Source organism: Lethenteron reissneri, chromosome 41, assembly GCF_015708825.2.
Source record: "Lethenteron reissneri isolate LAM-NWPU_2019-01 chromosome 41, ASM1570882v1, whole genome shotgun sequence".
In the NCBI taxonomy this organism is placed as follows: Eukaryota; Metazoa; Chordata; class Hyperoartia; order Petromyzontiformes; family Petromyzontidae; genus Lethenteron; species Lethenteron reissneri.
The window spans coordinates 4,942,386-4,958,447 of record NC_083819.1 but is presented as its reverse complement, the minus strand read 5'-3'; the positions used below and the strand labels follow the sequence as shown (position 1 = coordinate 4,958,447).

The window sequence follows — 16,062 nt, the reverse complement described above, 5'->3', positions numbered from 1 at the left end:
CGCTGGGTCGATGGGAGGTGGATCGCTAGGAATAGAGAACCAGCAACGTCTGGATTGTAAGTACGGTGCACCGCAACCCACCACCCATCCACCCATCCACCCCTCCGCCCCCCTCTGGAGTTAATATTTTTAAAGAATAATAATAACCTCTGCTGCGAGTCGTGGCAACAGGAAGCGGCGCTGACCCGGCGCTGACCCCCGGCGCAGGTGCTCGGAATGGGAGCCAAGGTGCACGGCGCACTTGAGTCGCCCACAATGAGGGGCCGACCGGCCGGCCTTGTGCTATTCCCGATTGTGTTGTCGCAGAGGAAGTGACCACTCAGCTGCTGCTGCTACTGCTGCTGCTGCGACGACTGTGCGAGAATTCCCCTTCTGGCTTTCTTGACAATTGTATTATTATATTATTATTTTTATTCACCGCAGCGCGTTTTTCGTTAACGCCACCTGCGTCACGTGGGGGGGGGGGGGGGTTGGTGGCGAGTTGCTGAACCTGGCAGACGTCGACTTCGTTTGATTTCTTTCCGCCTACCTCCCCGCCCGGCCCGTGGCTAACGTGGGTGGCGAGCGATGTTTGAATCGGTCCCAGGCCACTGCGCCGCACCGCATCAACGCTATTCACCGGCCCGCGGTGGATTGACCAGCGAGGTGAAGTATGGGCAATCAGCCCCAACGGCCAACTCGACATGGGGACCCATTTATCCAGAAATGTATTGGCCAAGGGCTGTAAATGATTGTTTTTGTTATTATGTTATAACTCTATATATATTTTTTATAACATCGGGGTGTAAAGTGCGTGCTTTGTGTCAACCATCTTGACGCTCATTTATTTAGAACTACTTTTTGTGTTTAGTTTGTTGTCCTTCCCCCTTACCTCTGATCAGTACGGTTGGCTACGTACGGTGCAAAAGAAGTACAGCATACATACAGAAAGGAAGTTTCAATAGGATTTCCTGTGCAATTGAGCATCCAGACGATGCTCATCTCCCCTTTACAGCCCTGAGCCAGTGGGGTAATTCCACATTTCTATGGCGGAGTCGAGTCTTTTCAACATGACAATCACTTTTGACTTCTCCGCAAATTAGTATTCAATTCTATCCGTAATTAGTTTTTTTGTTTTTCTGTTGGCTTAGATTGTGTTTGTGTACCATGCCAACGTTTAACAATAAACCCTCCCACCGGCCGACACAGCCAATCAAATCAAGTTGTCACATGGGCAACTGCGCCAATTGATGTGGTTTTACTTTTGAGCAAACCGGAGTCGGAATGATGTTGAAAAGCAACCGAAATTTAGTCACGAAAATTCTCCAACGTTTCTCTGGGAGATGCATTACATCTAGCGTCGTCGGGCGAGCTACCAACAAGCTCGTCTCTCTCGGTCGCTGCGAGAAGGGCTGCGTGCAGAACGAGAGAGAGCGAGATAGTGAGCGAGAGAGTGACCGAGAGAGTGAGCGAGTGAGTGACCGAGAGAGTAACCGAGAGAGTGAGCGAGAGAGTGAGCGAGAGGTGGGGGTTTACATAAAGCAAAGTTTAAAAACGTAAAAAAAAATTACGAAATGATGAACGAAGCAAAGTGCCGAGTCACCGAGCATCTTCTTGTTTCCACTGATCGTTAAAAAAAAGAGAGAGAGAAACGTGCCGGAGACGTTGCGGACCTGGGAAATTGGGAACGCACCACCGGACAAAGCGAGGGTCGCCGAGGCTGCGTTCCTTCGCGTTGATGTTTGGTGGGGGGGGCAGGGGGGGGGGGTGCGATCGCTGCTTTTGGAGACTTACGTCAGCCTGGCCCGGGGCTGCGCAGCTCGTGACCATTGGGATTCAGTGGCGGGGGTGTGGAAGAGGTGAGAGGGGGGGAGAGGTCGGCGCTGAGTGGGTGTGGGGCTGATTGATGAGCGTGGCCTCGTTAAGGAGAGATCCCCTTTGTGCCATTTACCCTTGGCCAGCGTCCCCCTGCGGATCCCTGAAGCCCCAAACAAGCAGCACCGAACCCGCATCCCCCCCCCTCCCCCCCGACCAGCCTCCGCTTCCTGCATCGCCGCTTCACTTCCCGCTAGGATAAACCAACCTCGGCTGGGATGTCAGGAAGCGTTGTAGATAAATAAATAAATGCGAGCGGAGCTGTTCTTTTGTCAATCTACTGCTGGATGGCGACTTCTCCCCCAGACCGTGCAGGGTCAGTTGACCAGACTTCAACGGCCGCCGGTCAATGCGTGAACGGTGGGTGGGAGGAGGGAGGGGGCGGTGGTGGCGGTGGTGGCGGTGGTTGCCCACGACTGGTTCACTCGCGTTGGCCGTGGTGGCCGGTAATTGATCCACTGATGGGTCGAGGGCTCTCCCCGTGCCATGTGAGTTGTGGGTGGGGGGGGTTCAGTTGACAACGCTGGTGGTCAGTGCGGGGTTGGTGAATGCAATGCATTGCAACGTAAATAGTCGTTTAATAAACGCACAATCATGCGGATAGCATCTCTCGTGCGCATTGCCGTGTCATCAAGCGCGGTCTATGTGCGTCTTTAGGTCGGCTTCGTGTGACGACGACGACGATGAAATCACCGTGAGCAGCAGCAGCAGACCTGAGGTGTCGTCGTTCCCGACAGCAAAGGAGCGCTCACGTGGGAGGGTAGAATCGCAGGGTGACACTGTCACCCACAACATAGCAGCGCCCTCGCAGCCACCCTGTTCGTGCACGGCGCTAACACACGCAGGCGCCATCCAGATTCCGAGATGTGACGAGTTCAGGCACAATCTGCATGTTTTCGTCTGCTTGAATAAATACATATATGACCAGGCAAGGGTTTAACAGCAACAAATATTTCTTTTTTTTTCATAAAATCCTTGCGCTAAATTAAGCTGCACGAAATCAGGAAGGTGGGAGAGGAGCGTGGTGGGGGTGGTGGTGGGGGTGGTGGTGGTGGGGGTGGTGGTGGTGGTGGGGGTGGTGGTGGTGGTGGGGGTGGTGGTGGTTGGGGTGAAGGGGGTCGGAGGGTGCAGAGCAATGTGTGGTGGATGGAGTGGTGGTGGTGGTTTGGATGTCGGGGGGCGGCACTAGATGGTGGATGGTCGTGTGCGATGTCGTTTGCCTCTTCCGGGAAGTGACCCAACCTCCGTTAAAACAGCGGGATCCGGCAGGATGTGCAGAGCCGCACGTGCGTCCGCGCGTCCGTGTGCCCGCGATGCGTCGCGTGCAGGGGGGGGGGGGGGGGTGAGCGTTCCGACACGGCTGTATGAGCGGTGCTGGCCCTGCACGCGTTGTACCTGTGGCGTACGTGCGGAGGGATCACGCGCGTGCATATTATCCGCGCAGGTTGTCAGCTGTGCGTCGTACTCGTGCGCGCGCACGAATGAGTGAATGAATGCGCGAGTGGGCGCAGGAGTGTTTTTCTGCGAGGAGCGGCGGTGCAACGGTTTGCGCGCTGGGCTACTACCCCAAGGACCCATGCGTCTCGCCAGCCGCATCACCCCCTCTTGTGCCGTGTCCAACCCACACGAGAACAGAACTCAGCGAATGCGTTCTCCGGCGGTTGTCTCTGATTTTCCCATTGCTTCGTTGCTGCTACAGCAGCACTTGAATGCTACTCCTCGCGTCACTCTTGCGAGTGAGACTGCTCCGGTCACCCGATTCCTCACCTGGTTGAACGAATGCACTTGACTTCACGTGACCCCCTCGTCGACGAATACCCTCTCCCTGCGAGCCCCCCCCCCACCCGGCCTTTACCACACGAGCTCCGATCAGAGCGTCGTTGAAGAGAGAATTGAATTAAAAATAATGGTAAGGCGCTCTCTCCACGCGTGCTTCAGTAACTGCGCGAATGCTTTTCCACGGTTGTTTGTCATCCCAGAGAATGAATGGTTTTAATGTTCACTGTAATTTCGTCCGCAACAAGATTCATGTTTTTAATTTCAATAAACTATGATCCGTCTGCTTGTTTTTGCTCTAACTGATGTTGCACGTTCGTGGGTTTAACCGTAAATAGACAGCGGGCACTACTTCCCCGCGATCCATCCTGGAATACAAATGTATAAATGCAATCAATTGTTTGTTTATCATTTACTTAATCGTCTTGGTGATGTATTTGCTTCAGGCTTTCACCCCACGGTAAGGCGTTCACGAAATGATTCACTGCCAGCAAGCTCTCTTCACTATCGTTGTTGTTCCTGAGCCTATTAAAATTCAATATTCCTAAGACGGGTCCACACAACAAGGCCTCTGATTGCATGGACGACGCACTCGGTGGTTCAGCCTCGCAAAGCAGTGCTTATTTTATCCACCCTGAAGGGGATCATGGGCTTAGTCAGATCTTCGCTGGATTTGAACCCACGGCCTCGCTGGTTGAGCCTACTGCTTTACTCACTGACATACCCATGCCTCTGTACCGCAGGAACAACAATTCATGTTTTTATTTAGTCACTTTTATTTATTTATCCAGGAGAAGCCACGCTTGAGTCGACGGGGCTCTGCATTGTTTTCCCTTCTATTGTAAGATGTTTTCAGACAATCAGTGGGTCTTTATTACAATGATTATTATAATACACGCGGAGAAAACCGTGCAGTTCGAAACAGGTTGCGATGACTCAGCTTTCTGCGCCGCCTGCTCCTGGCGAGCCCAGAGGTACGGTAACCTCCACGACGCCCACGGGAAGGGGAGTTTCACCACAACTGTGCGGTGATCCACCGGCCCCTCGTGTCAAATTGAACATATGGACCAACGTGCACTCTATACCAGCGGGTGTGCTCGCAAAATGACGACGTTGCCGTTAATCTTTATTGTTTTTTTTACTTCTTTGATCTTGACAGCATGTTTTCTTTCCTCCTCGCGTAACCACTTTTCTTATTTTAATACGTAAATGACAGATTTTCTATTTTTAACAAAGTTACTTATTAAAGCAACTAGCGCGGTAGTATTAATTCAAGTGCTCATTAGAGCGGCGCTACGGTTTACGGTTGCCGAACGAATACGTTACAAGGTCGCGCACATTACACACAAAGTGCTCGCCACAAAAGAGCCGCCAATACCTTGCTGATCTCATCAAGGAGCATAAACCATCATCACGCGAACTCCGGTAATCCTGGCAGCAGCGGTCTTTGTTCTAGCCATCGAACAAAGACGTCGTCACTGCATCGCGCGCATTCAGATGCGCTTCTGCGGCCGTCTGGAATGTTCTTCCTTCCGATATCAGGCACTGGGACCTACTCTTTGGTTCTTTCGGTAAAGCTACGTGACTTTACCGAAAGAACCAGAGAGTATGGATTCCTGCAGTCACGAAAGCTTCCAATCAACACTGGGACTTAGTTTATTGTCTTTCACCCGCGCCTCCAAATAACACGGTTGGCTACGTACCATGTGAAATCAATTTATCATATACACAAAGATAAAGACAAAGACAAAGATCCCCCATATAGCCTTAACATACTGTAAGGGCAAGTGCTGTTAGCGAGCACCTATGAAGGCCGCAACGGTACACGAGGGGGTGGGTGGCCAGCACCACGCCCGACCGCCTTTGTCTCCCCAGTGGCGATGTTTACACACCACACCAGGTACTCATTTCAGGCTGAGTCGACCTAGGGGAGGCCCAGGACCGGTTCAGATAATCGTCACTGGTGTTGGCCGTGAGCGGGAATCGAACCCGGGTCGCTAGGTTCATAGCGCAGCGCGCTAACCGCTACACTACCGCTCCCTACACATACACACGCGTGGTTGGGGAGGGGCCCTGGTACGGTGAATGGAATGGGTGCGGTCCAATTTCCTCGCCTCTTCTTCATAGGCCGGCGGACAGGGCCCTTTGCGGTTCGTGAGGCCCACGCTGCTGATGCGTCTCCTTCGCACTCGATAGCTACGTCGCTGACTTTCCTCAACAAGTGCTCGACACGCGAATGGTCGGGGGAATGTTCGTCCCTGAGGAGAAACAACATGATTGGTTGATGGCAATACAGCAAAAGTATCGATTTTTGGAAAGGTGATAAAAATGGCATTGATTTTGTTCATTTTGACAATGATTTTTCTACAACTCTCTGAACCGTGTGGACCTCTCCCGCCTCCTCCCTCCCCCTTCCCTCCCTGCCCTGCACTGCGCTGCCTGCCTGTTGCTGCCCTCCCGCCTGCCCCATCTCATAGGACTACTTGTCGGTGATCATCGACAGGAAGGCACTCCCACTCACGTGCAGCCAAGTCTACACACTCTTCGGCAACATCGAATGCATCTACCCCTTCAACAGGTGACCCATTCTCACATCATTTCTCCGCTGCCCCTATCAAAACAAGAAGAATAGCAATATTCACGATGGCTCACAGTCCCAAGTCGATCCGCACTTTTAATCCTTTCGGTCGTGCGAGGATTTGCTTGTTCACACTCCGCTACGCCGGTCAGCGCCGGTTGGCGAAGGTGGCGAGCCCAGCACCGATTCGGATGCCACTCGCCACCGATTGTTCAGCCGTGCCTGGGAATCGAACTCGACGGGTTCTGAGCGCGGCGTGCTCGCCATTGTGCCACCGCTCCACCCCACTTATCGCAGTATAGAATATACGTGGCGGAGTGGTTAGCGGACTGCACTATGAGCCTGGTTACACCCCGAGGCCGGTTCCCGGCCATGGGTAACCTCAGCGACGTACCGATCCTGGGCATTCCTTCACCAACCTGCACTGACCGACGTGGGGAAGTACGGTCAAACAACTCCCACAGCTAACGCAGCGAAGGGAGGCCTTCACCCAGCGGCGGATCGACGGAAGGCTTTAAATTATCATTAAGACTACGGCTGTCTACGTTAACGCCTTGCGCACGTTGCGTGCTTTTACAAATAAATGTCACTGCCGGCGCGCGGAATCCGTCGTGCGTGTCGCGTGATGCTCGGTGGCGCCGCGGCCCGGAACGCGGCTCGCACCTTGGACCTTGCGCGACGAGCCGTGAGGGTTTGTCGCGGCAACATTTTTCCCGCACGCGCACGCACACACACGCGCACGCATGCACACACACACACGCGCACACATGCACACACACGCACACACGCACACATGCACACACACGCACACACGCACACACACGCACACATGCACACACGCACACATGCACACACACGCACACACGCACACACGCGCACGCACACACACACGCACACACGCACACACGCGCACACATGCACACACACACACGCGCACACATGCACACACACACGCGCACACATGCACACACACGCACACGCGCACGCACACACACACACGCACACACGCGCACACGCACACACGCACACACGCACACACACACGCACACACACACGTGCACACACACACACGCACACACACGCACACACACACGCAAGCACACCTTCTAAAGCCCATTCAGGAACGGTCTTTCCGTGGCGTCGTGGCTTGGGATCATTCCCTACCCCGTGCCCCACCCCCACCCCCCGTTTTTTCCCCTTGAATAAATCCCCATCGTGAGAATATTCCAACGCCTGATGCAAATTGGGGGTAGTGGCAGTGGCGCTCGGGCACTCGGGCGCGGCGACGGATTATCTTCCGCCAGGTTTGATCTTCGCCCGGGGCAGGCACTCTCGGTGTTGCGGAAAGAGACCACGCGGGCACGCAGACCTCTGCCGGGAATTAAACAAAAAAAACCCCGTCACGTCATCCCACTGTCGTTGGGACGTCGCTCATTCTCTGCATCTTGCATCCTCAACTTGGTGAGGATCAACTGCAACGCGTTGAGATGCGATCGTATTGAGAGATGTTGTAACTCTGTAAACGACAGTCACTCACAGAATTAATTCGATCTCATCAGATCTTGCAGGCTAAGCAGGGGTTGAGCCTGGATAGTGGTGCTTGAATGGGCGACTGCCGCACATAACAGGTGTTCTATAGGTTACGGGGCTTTCTAACGAGCAGCAGAGGGCAATGCGGCGAAATCCTTTGTTGTACTGCCCTTCTATGCACCCACATTTACGTTCCCGCTGCTTTCACCAAACCAAGGGTGGTGAAGTATCGTCGCGAATAACCTTGCACGACCAGCAGCAGAGTGACGCATGGTTGTATAGGTACGTGCGCGAATTGTGTTTGACGTGAAACATTTTGCGAGCGATGCGTTCTGTGATCTCCGTGCGTCAGTGATCTGTTGCAGAGCCTGGAGGACTGCGCTGGAGATGTTGTGGCCATCGCCAATTGCTTTGTGCTCAAGGTACGCAACAACAACAACAGCAGCAACAACAACAACAACAATTATAAGAATAGTAACCTGCAACAATTACAATAACTACCATAATAATGATGACGTTAACCGCAGTGTAGCAATAACAGAGAGTTGGTCGGTTCGATCCGGTTTGACCTCCAGGAGCTACAAGTTGAAACGACAGAACAAGATTCTTAAATCCCTGCCACCCCTTGTCCACCCGGCAATTAAAATGCAGTCAGTCGATTGACAGGAAGCATGTGCGGGTGGGGTACAGTGTGGGTCCTCTCACTGCCTCCAAGACGGTCTGGCTGGCGTGGAAGAGTAGGCCAAATACCCTCTCGAGGGCGGGGGGGGGGGCTCTCTAGATCTCCCTCCGAGTGGAGGCCCTTTGTATGTATGTTGAACCTCGTTCGCACTGTACGTGGCCAACGGTGCTAACCGGAGGTGCGGCAACTGCGTGGGCAAGAAATTGCAGGACTGCGCCTCTATCTTTACAAAACCAGCAATTGGCACAGCTTTGGAGTCGTGCAGGCGTCAAAATTGTCGTGCTCCAGCGTGTGGGACATTAGTGCACTCGTTTAGCATCAGTGTCTAATTACCGAACAATAGCCCTGTACAAGTAGGCCATTATGCATAAGTGAATTAATGCGACGCTGGTGATTTGGAAAATTAAGGGGACAAAATGTTGGGTTTTTTCATCTTTGCTTACAACAATGGACCGTGATTATATCTCGGTTGCACGTGCTTGACGTGTCCGGCGATCCGAGTAATGTAATGAAGCCCGCGCCACTAAGTGCCACTTATCTTAATTACTGCAATTATGATCGTTTCGTTTATAGAGCGAAGACTTCAAGATCTACACTCAATACTGCACTAATTATCCCAGGTACGTATTGTTACGTTAAGGGGAACAATTAGACGATTCCCAGGAAGAGTTCCTGGCTTTAACGTCTGTTATGTTTTCGTAAAAATAATAACAAGCTCATTATAACAACGATTGAAAATGACGTTTCGTTTTATTTTTACGATTTACCGCATTTGCCAAATCGTGTCGGTGCCGACGGCACCAATTGTTGTCACGTTCTGACCCGCCGACCCCGACTGGACACCTGTAAATATTCTGATTTTGATGGCTGATGGCTGGCACCAGCCTTCGCCGATCTCCCTCACCAAAGCCACGTTTCATAGTCACGGCCCCTCACCCCCCCCGCCCTGCCCGGGGTCCCGCCCGGGGTAGAACTCACGAGCAAAGGAGTACGGCAGGCAACAACAGCGTTATCGATTCATGTACAGCGTCCACAGGCAATCGCGTCTCAAGATGCCTTACGAACACGAAAACTGCATTAGGGGGGAAGTATGGTATCAGAGGGTGTGGCAGCGAGCGGGGGTGGGGGGCGGTCAGGGTTAGGGGCACACGCGAGAGGAGAGAGAGAGACAGAGCGACACCGCTGTACAGCCCGGCATGAAGCAACCGAACGAACCGGTGCCCAGCACCAACAACGAACTCGAGGAACAGCCGGGGCAACTGGGGCAATGAGGGCATCCAGGGCAGTCGGGGCAGCCAGGCAAGCCAGGGCAGATGGGGTAGCCGGGGCAGTCGGGATGGCCGGGACAGAGAGGGCAGTCATGGAAGCCGGGGTGGCCTGGGCAGCACTAATTCTCAGGGCATCCTCGGGGGACCCAGCCCGGAAAGGGAGAGTGGTTATGCATACACTATCTCATTCTACATCTAAGACTTGTGAAGCTTTCGTCGTGTTTTGCTTTCACCAACCGAAACCTCCAATTAAAGATTGCTTTGCTCAGCTTTAATTAAAATGATGCTGGGGGTCTCTGAGTGAGCAGCAGAGGGCAGATGTGAACGTAGATTTCCCCTTTAATGAGACAATAATCTAGATTACTTTTTATTTTGGTTCGGTGAAACACTCGGGGAAGATAGCGGTGGCTGGCGGGTATAATCATTTCCGCGACGGCGCTGTTTAAAATCGCTTGTGCGGAGAGAAGAAACATCTGGCCCAGGATTCGGCTGCACCGCGGAATGGAGTGCCGTTGGCTGTGTGCGTTGTTCGGGCGCCACGGTGGCGAGATGTTAACTCCCTCACCTGGTATGCAAGAGGTTGTGGGTTCGATCCCAACCCTGATGCCTGTATGTTTTTTACATGCTCTCCCCATGGTAGCGTGGCTTTTCTCTGGGTCCTCCGGTTTTTCCCCTCCACATTTATAAACATGCGCTTCTAGTATTTGGCTGCTATACATTTCCACATGATAACCCACTTTGTTGAGCTATCATTTGTGGCAAGGTCCTTTTTGAAAAAAAGCTTTATAGCTCAGTGGGCCTTACCTGGTAAAATAACAAAAAATACAGTTGAGTCTTTTTGCTTTAAAATGTCACCAGTGTTGGCTCAGATTTGTTAGATTTGAAATTCCACCCTCGCATTCGATTAGCAGCCCACAGCTAATGGCAGTGGCGAGTCGTACCTTATCCCCCCCCCCCACCTTCGCCACAACCCGCATTGGTCAGTTTGATGAAGTATAGCCAAACAACTCCCATGATCCACACCGATTGTTAAAAGCCGCGTGATTGGGGAGGCCTTCATTCAGCAGGGACTTGACAAAGCGATGTTTGTGAGTAACGAGAACAATTTTTTTTAAATCAAATCATCAGGTGGCATTGCTTGACCACGTGCAGTGTTCTGCGGCGACGCGGCACCTTGCTAAAGCCACGAAACACCCAAGCAAGCCTCCGCGATGAGCGCAATGAAAAAAAAAACACTTTTACTGACGTCAATAAATCATTCTCTCGGGTGTGTGCGTATTGCCGTTGCCTCTGAACTTTGGCAAGCGGGTGAATACGAAAACGGCCTTAACCGGCGGTCATTCACACGTGGATTATTGTCCCCTCCCTCCACCCCCCCGTCAGCGAGATAGGTTGACACAGAAATATCCCCCTGGGCCCGTCTCCCCTCGCCTTGTTTTCACTTCTCTATTTCAGTTCAGCGTTGTTTTTTTGGCACCGAGGGGCACCGGTGCAAAAATGCGACCGTTAATCCTTTAGTGGTGGGGGGGCGGTGGGATCGGCCGTCGCGTCAGCCCAACCGTACAAGGAGGCCGCGCACGGCCAAAACAAGCCGGGCGACCACCGAGCGCGCCGTTTACTCTGCAATGGAGGCCGCTGCTCAGTGGGTGGAGAAGCGCGTGGGAGTGTATTTACGCTTATTCAAATTGTGTATGTATTTAAACTTGGAGGGCCCCCTTGAGGGCATTCTCATCATGACCATCATCATCATCGTCGTCATGAGGCGTGAGCTAGCCACTGCTGGATTAAAGCCACCGCCACCCTCTGTTAGTGGTTCTATGAGGTTGCAATCCGTCTAGCACCTACATGAGCTAATTTCGTCACTCCCTCTCCAGGATGATGTCCCATCGGATGCGTTTCTTCCTTTAGCTGCTGCTTCGTCGTAAGTCCGTTCTACTGTTCTGCCCAAGCCCTGATTAGTTTTCTCAAGTAGCCCCACCTACATTTCCACATTTATTGTCTGTTCGTCCATCCATATATATGTCCGTCCTCAAGCGGTCACACCGATCATGAAAACAGAGAAGAGAAGCAGGAAGTGCATTGCGGGCATTATGTTCCCGCTTAAAAAATCGAAATAAAAAATATTACATTTACCTCCGGCCAGAGTAACGTAATGATTTCTCCAAGCTCCATCCTATTTTGGTCACGGCCAGCTTTTCACCATCTCTAGTGTTTGCATAGCCCCTGGCATTCCATTTAATTTTGCTGTGCTGCAGTCTGTCGCTCGTAATCATCGGAGCGGTTGGGTGGGTGGGTGCATGCGTGAGTGAGTGGGCACGCCCGGGAGAAAGAGATGCGCGTGAGATGTGTATCATCAGCCGGAGCTGAGGGGACACCCGCCACCACAAGGGAGCCATGTGCGAGCTTTTATAACCCTTACACCACCTGATATGCACACTCACCCCTGGGGGTTAAGGTCTCTGTTTGCAAGGTTCCAAGGTGTGTTTTTTTTAAACGCATCTATTTTTCTGCCAAGAAATTAGGTAGTCTATCCGCAATCTGTCTCTCTGTAAAGTTCAACCGTGCCCTTGAGCAGATCGAGGGAAAGCCACGGAGTTGGATGTCTGGACTGTTTAAAATTTTCATTTAAAAATAATAACGATCATTTATGGCCCTTTGTGGATCCGCCACTACACTTTGGTCACGGTGGTTTGTTTGGCCATACTTTACGTGCTAAACAGTACGGGTTGGTGAACGGGCGGTACATTTTACCGGATTGGATGTCACTCGTAACTGATGTTAGCCGCGGCCGGGAACAAAACTCGGTTTGCCGGGTTCACAGCACAGCGTGAGCCTGCTATCCGCTGTGCCACCACTCCCACAATGGGGTTGGGGAGTTCTTAATCCCAGTGGTGGAATTCTGAAATGTATGTTACTTTTATTCTAGTTTTACCTCTCTGCTAAGGACCCACAACTGGGCACTCTCCCTTAGTACCCAAAACATCGTGGCTCGCTGGTAAAATGATTAAGCCATGGGAACGGATGTCCTGGAATGGTGTGATTTATTGGAGCGTGCTCATGCAATTTATGTACCCAACGCATGCCTCCACGTTGACACGGACGGCTCCGCTAATCCAGACACAGCCGGTTCGCGATGCCAGGCGGGCCCCCCACTCGAGGCCGTGCAGAGTGTGAACACGGCAGGAAAGTTATACCACAGCGCACTTTTCCGCGGCCGTCTTTGTCCTGCGGTCGGCGGCCGTGGTTAGCTGTGAGGTCTGCTCCCGCGTTTTCAAAGTGGCCTGGTGGGAGAACCGGTTGTGAATTACTTCGACAGAGTTGGGGACGATTGATCGATTACGCCGATCGATGGATGGGCATTTCTAATCGGCTGCTTTTTTGTGGTCGATTTCATACCTGTCAATGCCTTATCAGTGCCCTACTTTATTACAGACCAATTCAAACCTTATTGGTCACCCCGTGCCCTTAAAAATCTCAACGTTCACTTTAACAAGTCCCATCACAATGGAGAAACACAAACAAATACACGTTTTTTTTGCTTTTATTGCCCGTATTGAAACGGCTGTACGCTGTATGGACATGAAAACTTAATTTCCCTGTACAAGAATACGGCTAAACCGTACGGGTTGACAGGGATGCAATTACTCAGACCCCTTTTAAAAATGGCGGATTCTGCCTCCCGAAGGCAGGAAACCCCCCTTCAAGTCACGCGTGTCATGGCCGACGGCGCCGATGATGTCGTCGATGTTGGCATGCGTCACCCGTTACGTCCCGTCCAGCGGCACGTAAAGGTGAAATGAGCAAGACATTTACCTTCGACCGTTTCCACGTTGTGCGATTGGTCGAGCATTCAAAGTGCTTATTGGTTAGAATGGACGATTACTTGAGTGATCAGATAGCCCAGTTTGTAACCTCGTGGAACAAGATTAACTTATCCAGCAGACAATGTGGATACAATGAGGACGCATCTGAGGTGGTGGGGGGGGGGGAGTTGGAACCTGCGAACTTTAATCAGGGGCGAGGTTGTCGCCACCCTGCCACCCCATACATTCCAGAGATGTCTGATGGCTTTTTGTGACGATAGGGAAATCGTGCCTCATGACTTCACGTAGCTATAACCAAGGTCAAGAGGTCATCTTGGCCAAGGTTGATGGCACTCCACCCCTCGCAGCAATTTGACGGATTGCTGCATTTCTCGGCAGCGGTTATGCCGTTTCACTTGAATGTGGTGGCCTCCGGGGACCGAAGGGGTGACGCAAGCCCATTACATACAGTCTTTACAATAAAAAAGAAACGTAAATTCTGACGGGCTTTCGTGTGTGTGTGTATATAGGGAGCAAAATGTGGGGAGCGGTAGTGTAGCGGTTAGCGCTACGCTGCGCTACGAACCTGGCGACCCAAGTTCGATTTCCGCTCAAGGCCAACACCAGTGACGATTATCTGAACCGGTCTTGGGCCTCCCCTAGGTCGACTCAGCCTCAAATGAGTACCTGGTGCGGTGTGTAAACATCGCCACTGGGGAGACAAAGGCGGTCGGGCGTGGTGCTGGCTACCCACCCCCTCGTATACCGTTCCGGCCTTCATAGGTGGTCGCTAACAGCACTTGCCCCAACAGTCTGTTCAGGCTATACGGGGGATCTTTGTCTTTATCTATATAGGAAGCAAAGATTTCATTTTTAATTGACGAGTTTGTGATTTCAACTTGCCCTCCTCCATCATGCACTCGAGCCTAAAACATCCCTTTTCAATTGCATCTGCAACATTTTATTGCCACATCCTTTCCAAACTTCCACATTGCTAACGCTTATCGTTTCGAGCGTCTGATGAAGTACATCAGTGCCAGGCAATTTGCTTTCCAACGGTCGGGTCATTATATACATTTATTGAAAAAAATGTAGCTCGGCAGATCACCGTGACTTTCACAATAATGTTGACAAGCAACACTCACAGACCGCTCATCCTCCCCAAGGTAGAATTCATCATCAGTGTGAGAGGAGCTTTTGAATTTCCCAGGGCTCTTGTCAACTGCCAGCCTGATCAGTCCACCTCGGTGAAAAGAGGAATGGTGGGGGGGAGGGCAGTGAGGGAGCGGGGAAGGGTGAAATTTGTGCATCTTCCCTGTGAATGCTGCTAAATATTCGTTGTGTGCTATTGATGAATAAAACCATGGGATTCTTGCCGATTAACTTGACCAGAAATTCGTACTTTCTTCGCTCTGAATATGCGTCGACAACACACTGCAAATGCGAGGGACAGATGAAGGCGGCCGCCCATTGCACTTACCGCATTGCCTGCTGGTATTGTTGTGTCAAGCCAATAAATAGGCACTCACTCACACCGACATTTTACTACAGCTTGAATAATAATAAAACCCTCTTTGCGTGTGCACATCGGTGTATGCACGTGTGTGTGTGCGGTGGCACGGTGGTTTTTGCACTGCCCTACAAATCCGAGTTTGGATTCCCAGCCACGGCTGACGTCAACAGCGAAATGAGCGAAATCTAAAGCGGGGGCTGGGCCTCGCTCCCCATCGACCACAACCTCCACTGTGGCACCCGACGCGGCGTGTAAATGTCAGTACCAGGAAGATCAAAAAGCGTCCGTGCGCGGCGCCAGCCACGCCACTCTCCTTGTGGTGGCACGTCGGCATCAATCGGTGCTCGCAATAACAACACTTGCCCCAGGTGCTCGCGATAACAACACTTGCCCCAGCCGACGGTGGTGCTGGTGGGAGGGGGATCTTTATGTAATCAGTGCGCATGTGTGGTGTCCGTGTAGCTCAATGGCCATCCTGAGCGACTGCATGAAAAACAAGACCCTGGTGGCGTTCTTCCGCGAGAGGCAGACGGCTCTCCGGCATTCGCTGCCGCTCGGCTCGTACCTGCTGAAGCCCGTGCAGCGAATCCTCAAGTACCACCTCTTCCTGCAGGTGGCCCACGCGCGCTCCTCTCCCGCACTGCACTGGACGAACGATGTCACATTCGTTCGTTTGTTTAATTGTCTCACGTTGCGAAAGGTGCTTTGTTTTCGGTCGATTGCGTTTTTGACGATTGCATCCCTGATAAAGTGGGATGAATGAACGCTCACAGCGAGCAGTGCATCACCCTGTGTCAAAGATTGGCCCTGGATGGAAGCTGACATCACAGAACTACTTCTGAAGCCGCTTCAATCGAGCTATTTGTCTACAATGGTGACCACACCTTTGATGTGTCCTGGAAAGAATGTTCTACGCAAGTCTATAAAGCCTATATTTCATAATTCTCAGAAATGTTTCCAAGTTAAAAAACTAATTCAATATGACGTGGGGTTTTTTTGTGCGTGCGGTAATTGGTGAATGGGCGCAGACCATCGACTCACTACCCTTGAGGACCCGG

At 52.0% G+C, this 16,062-nt stretch overlaps 1 protein-coding gene across 4 annotated transcripts in view; it reads left to right on the top strand.

Annotated features, from left to right (window-relative positions):
* The window catches only part of LOC133352700 (pleckstrin homology domain-containing family G member 1-like), a 106,152-nt gene that overhangs the window by 51,603 nt on the left and 38,487 nt on the right, over positions 1 to 16,062 (top strand). For all 4 annotated transcript variants that reach the window (XM_061568521.1, XM_061568522.1, XM_061568523.1 and 1 more), the window contains 4 exons: positions 6,108 to 6,208; positions 8,091 to 8,160; positions 8,994 to 9,040; positions 15,467 to 15,617. In XM_061568521.1, coding sequence (XP_061424505.1) covers positions 6,108 to 6,208; positions 8,091 to 8,160; positions 8,994 to 9,040; positions 15,467 to 15,617 — 369 coding nt within the window. The remainder of the gene's footprint in view (positions 1 to 6,107; positions 6,209 to 8,090; positions 8,161 to 8,993; positions 9,041 to 15,466; positions 15,618 to 16,062) is intronic.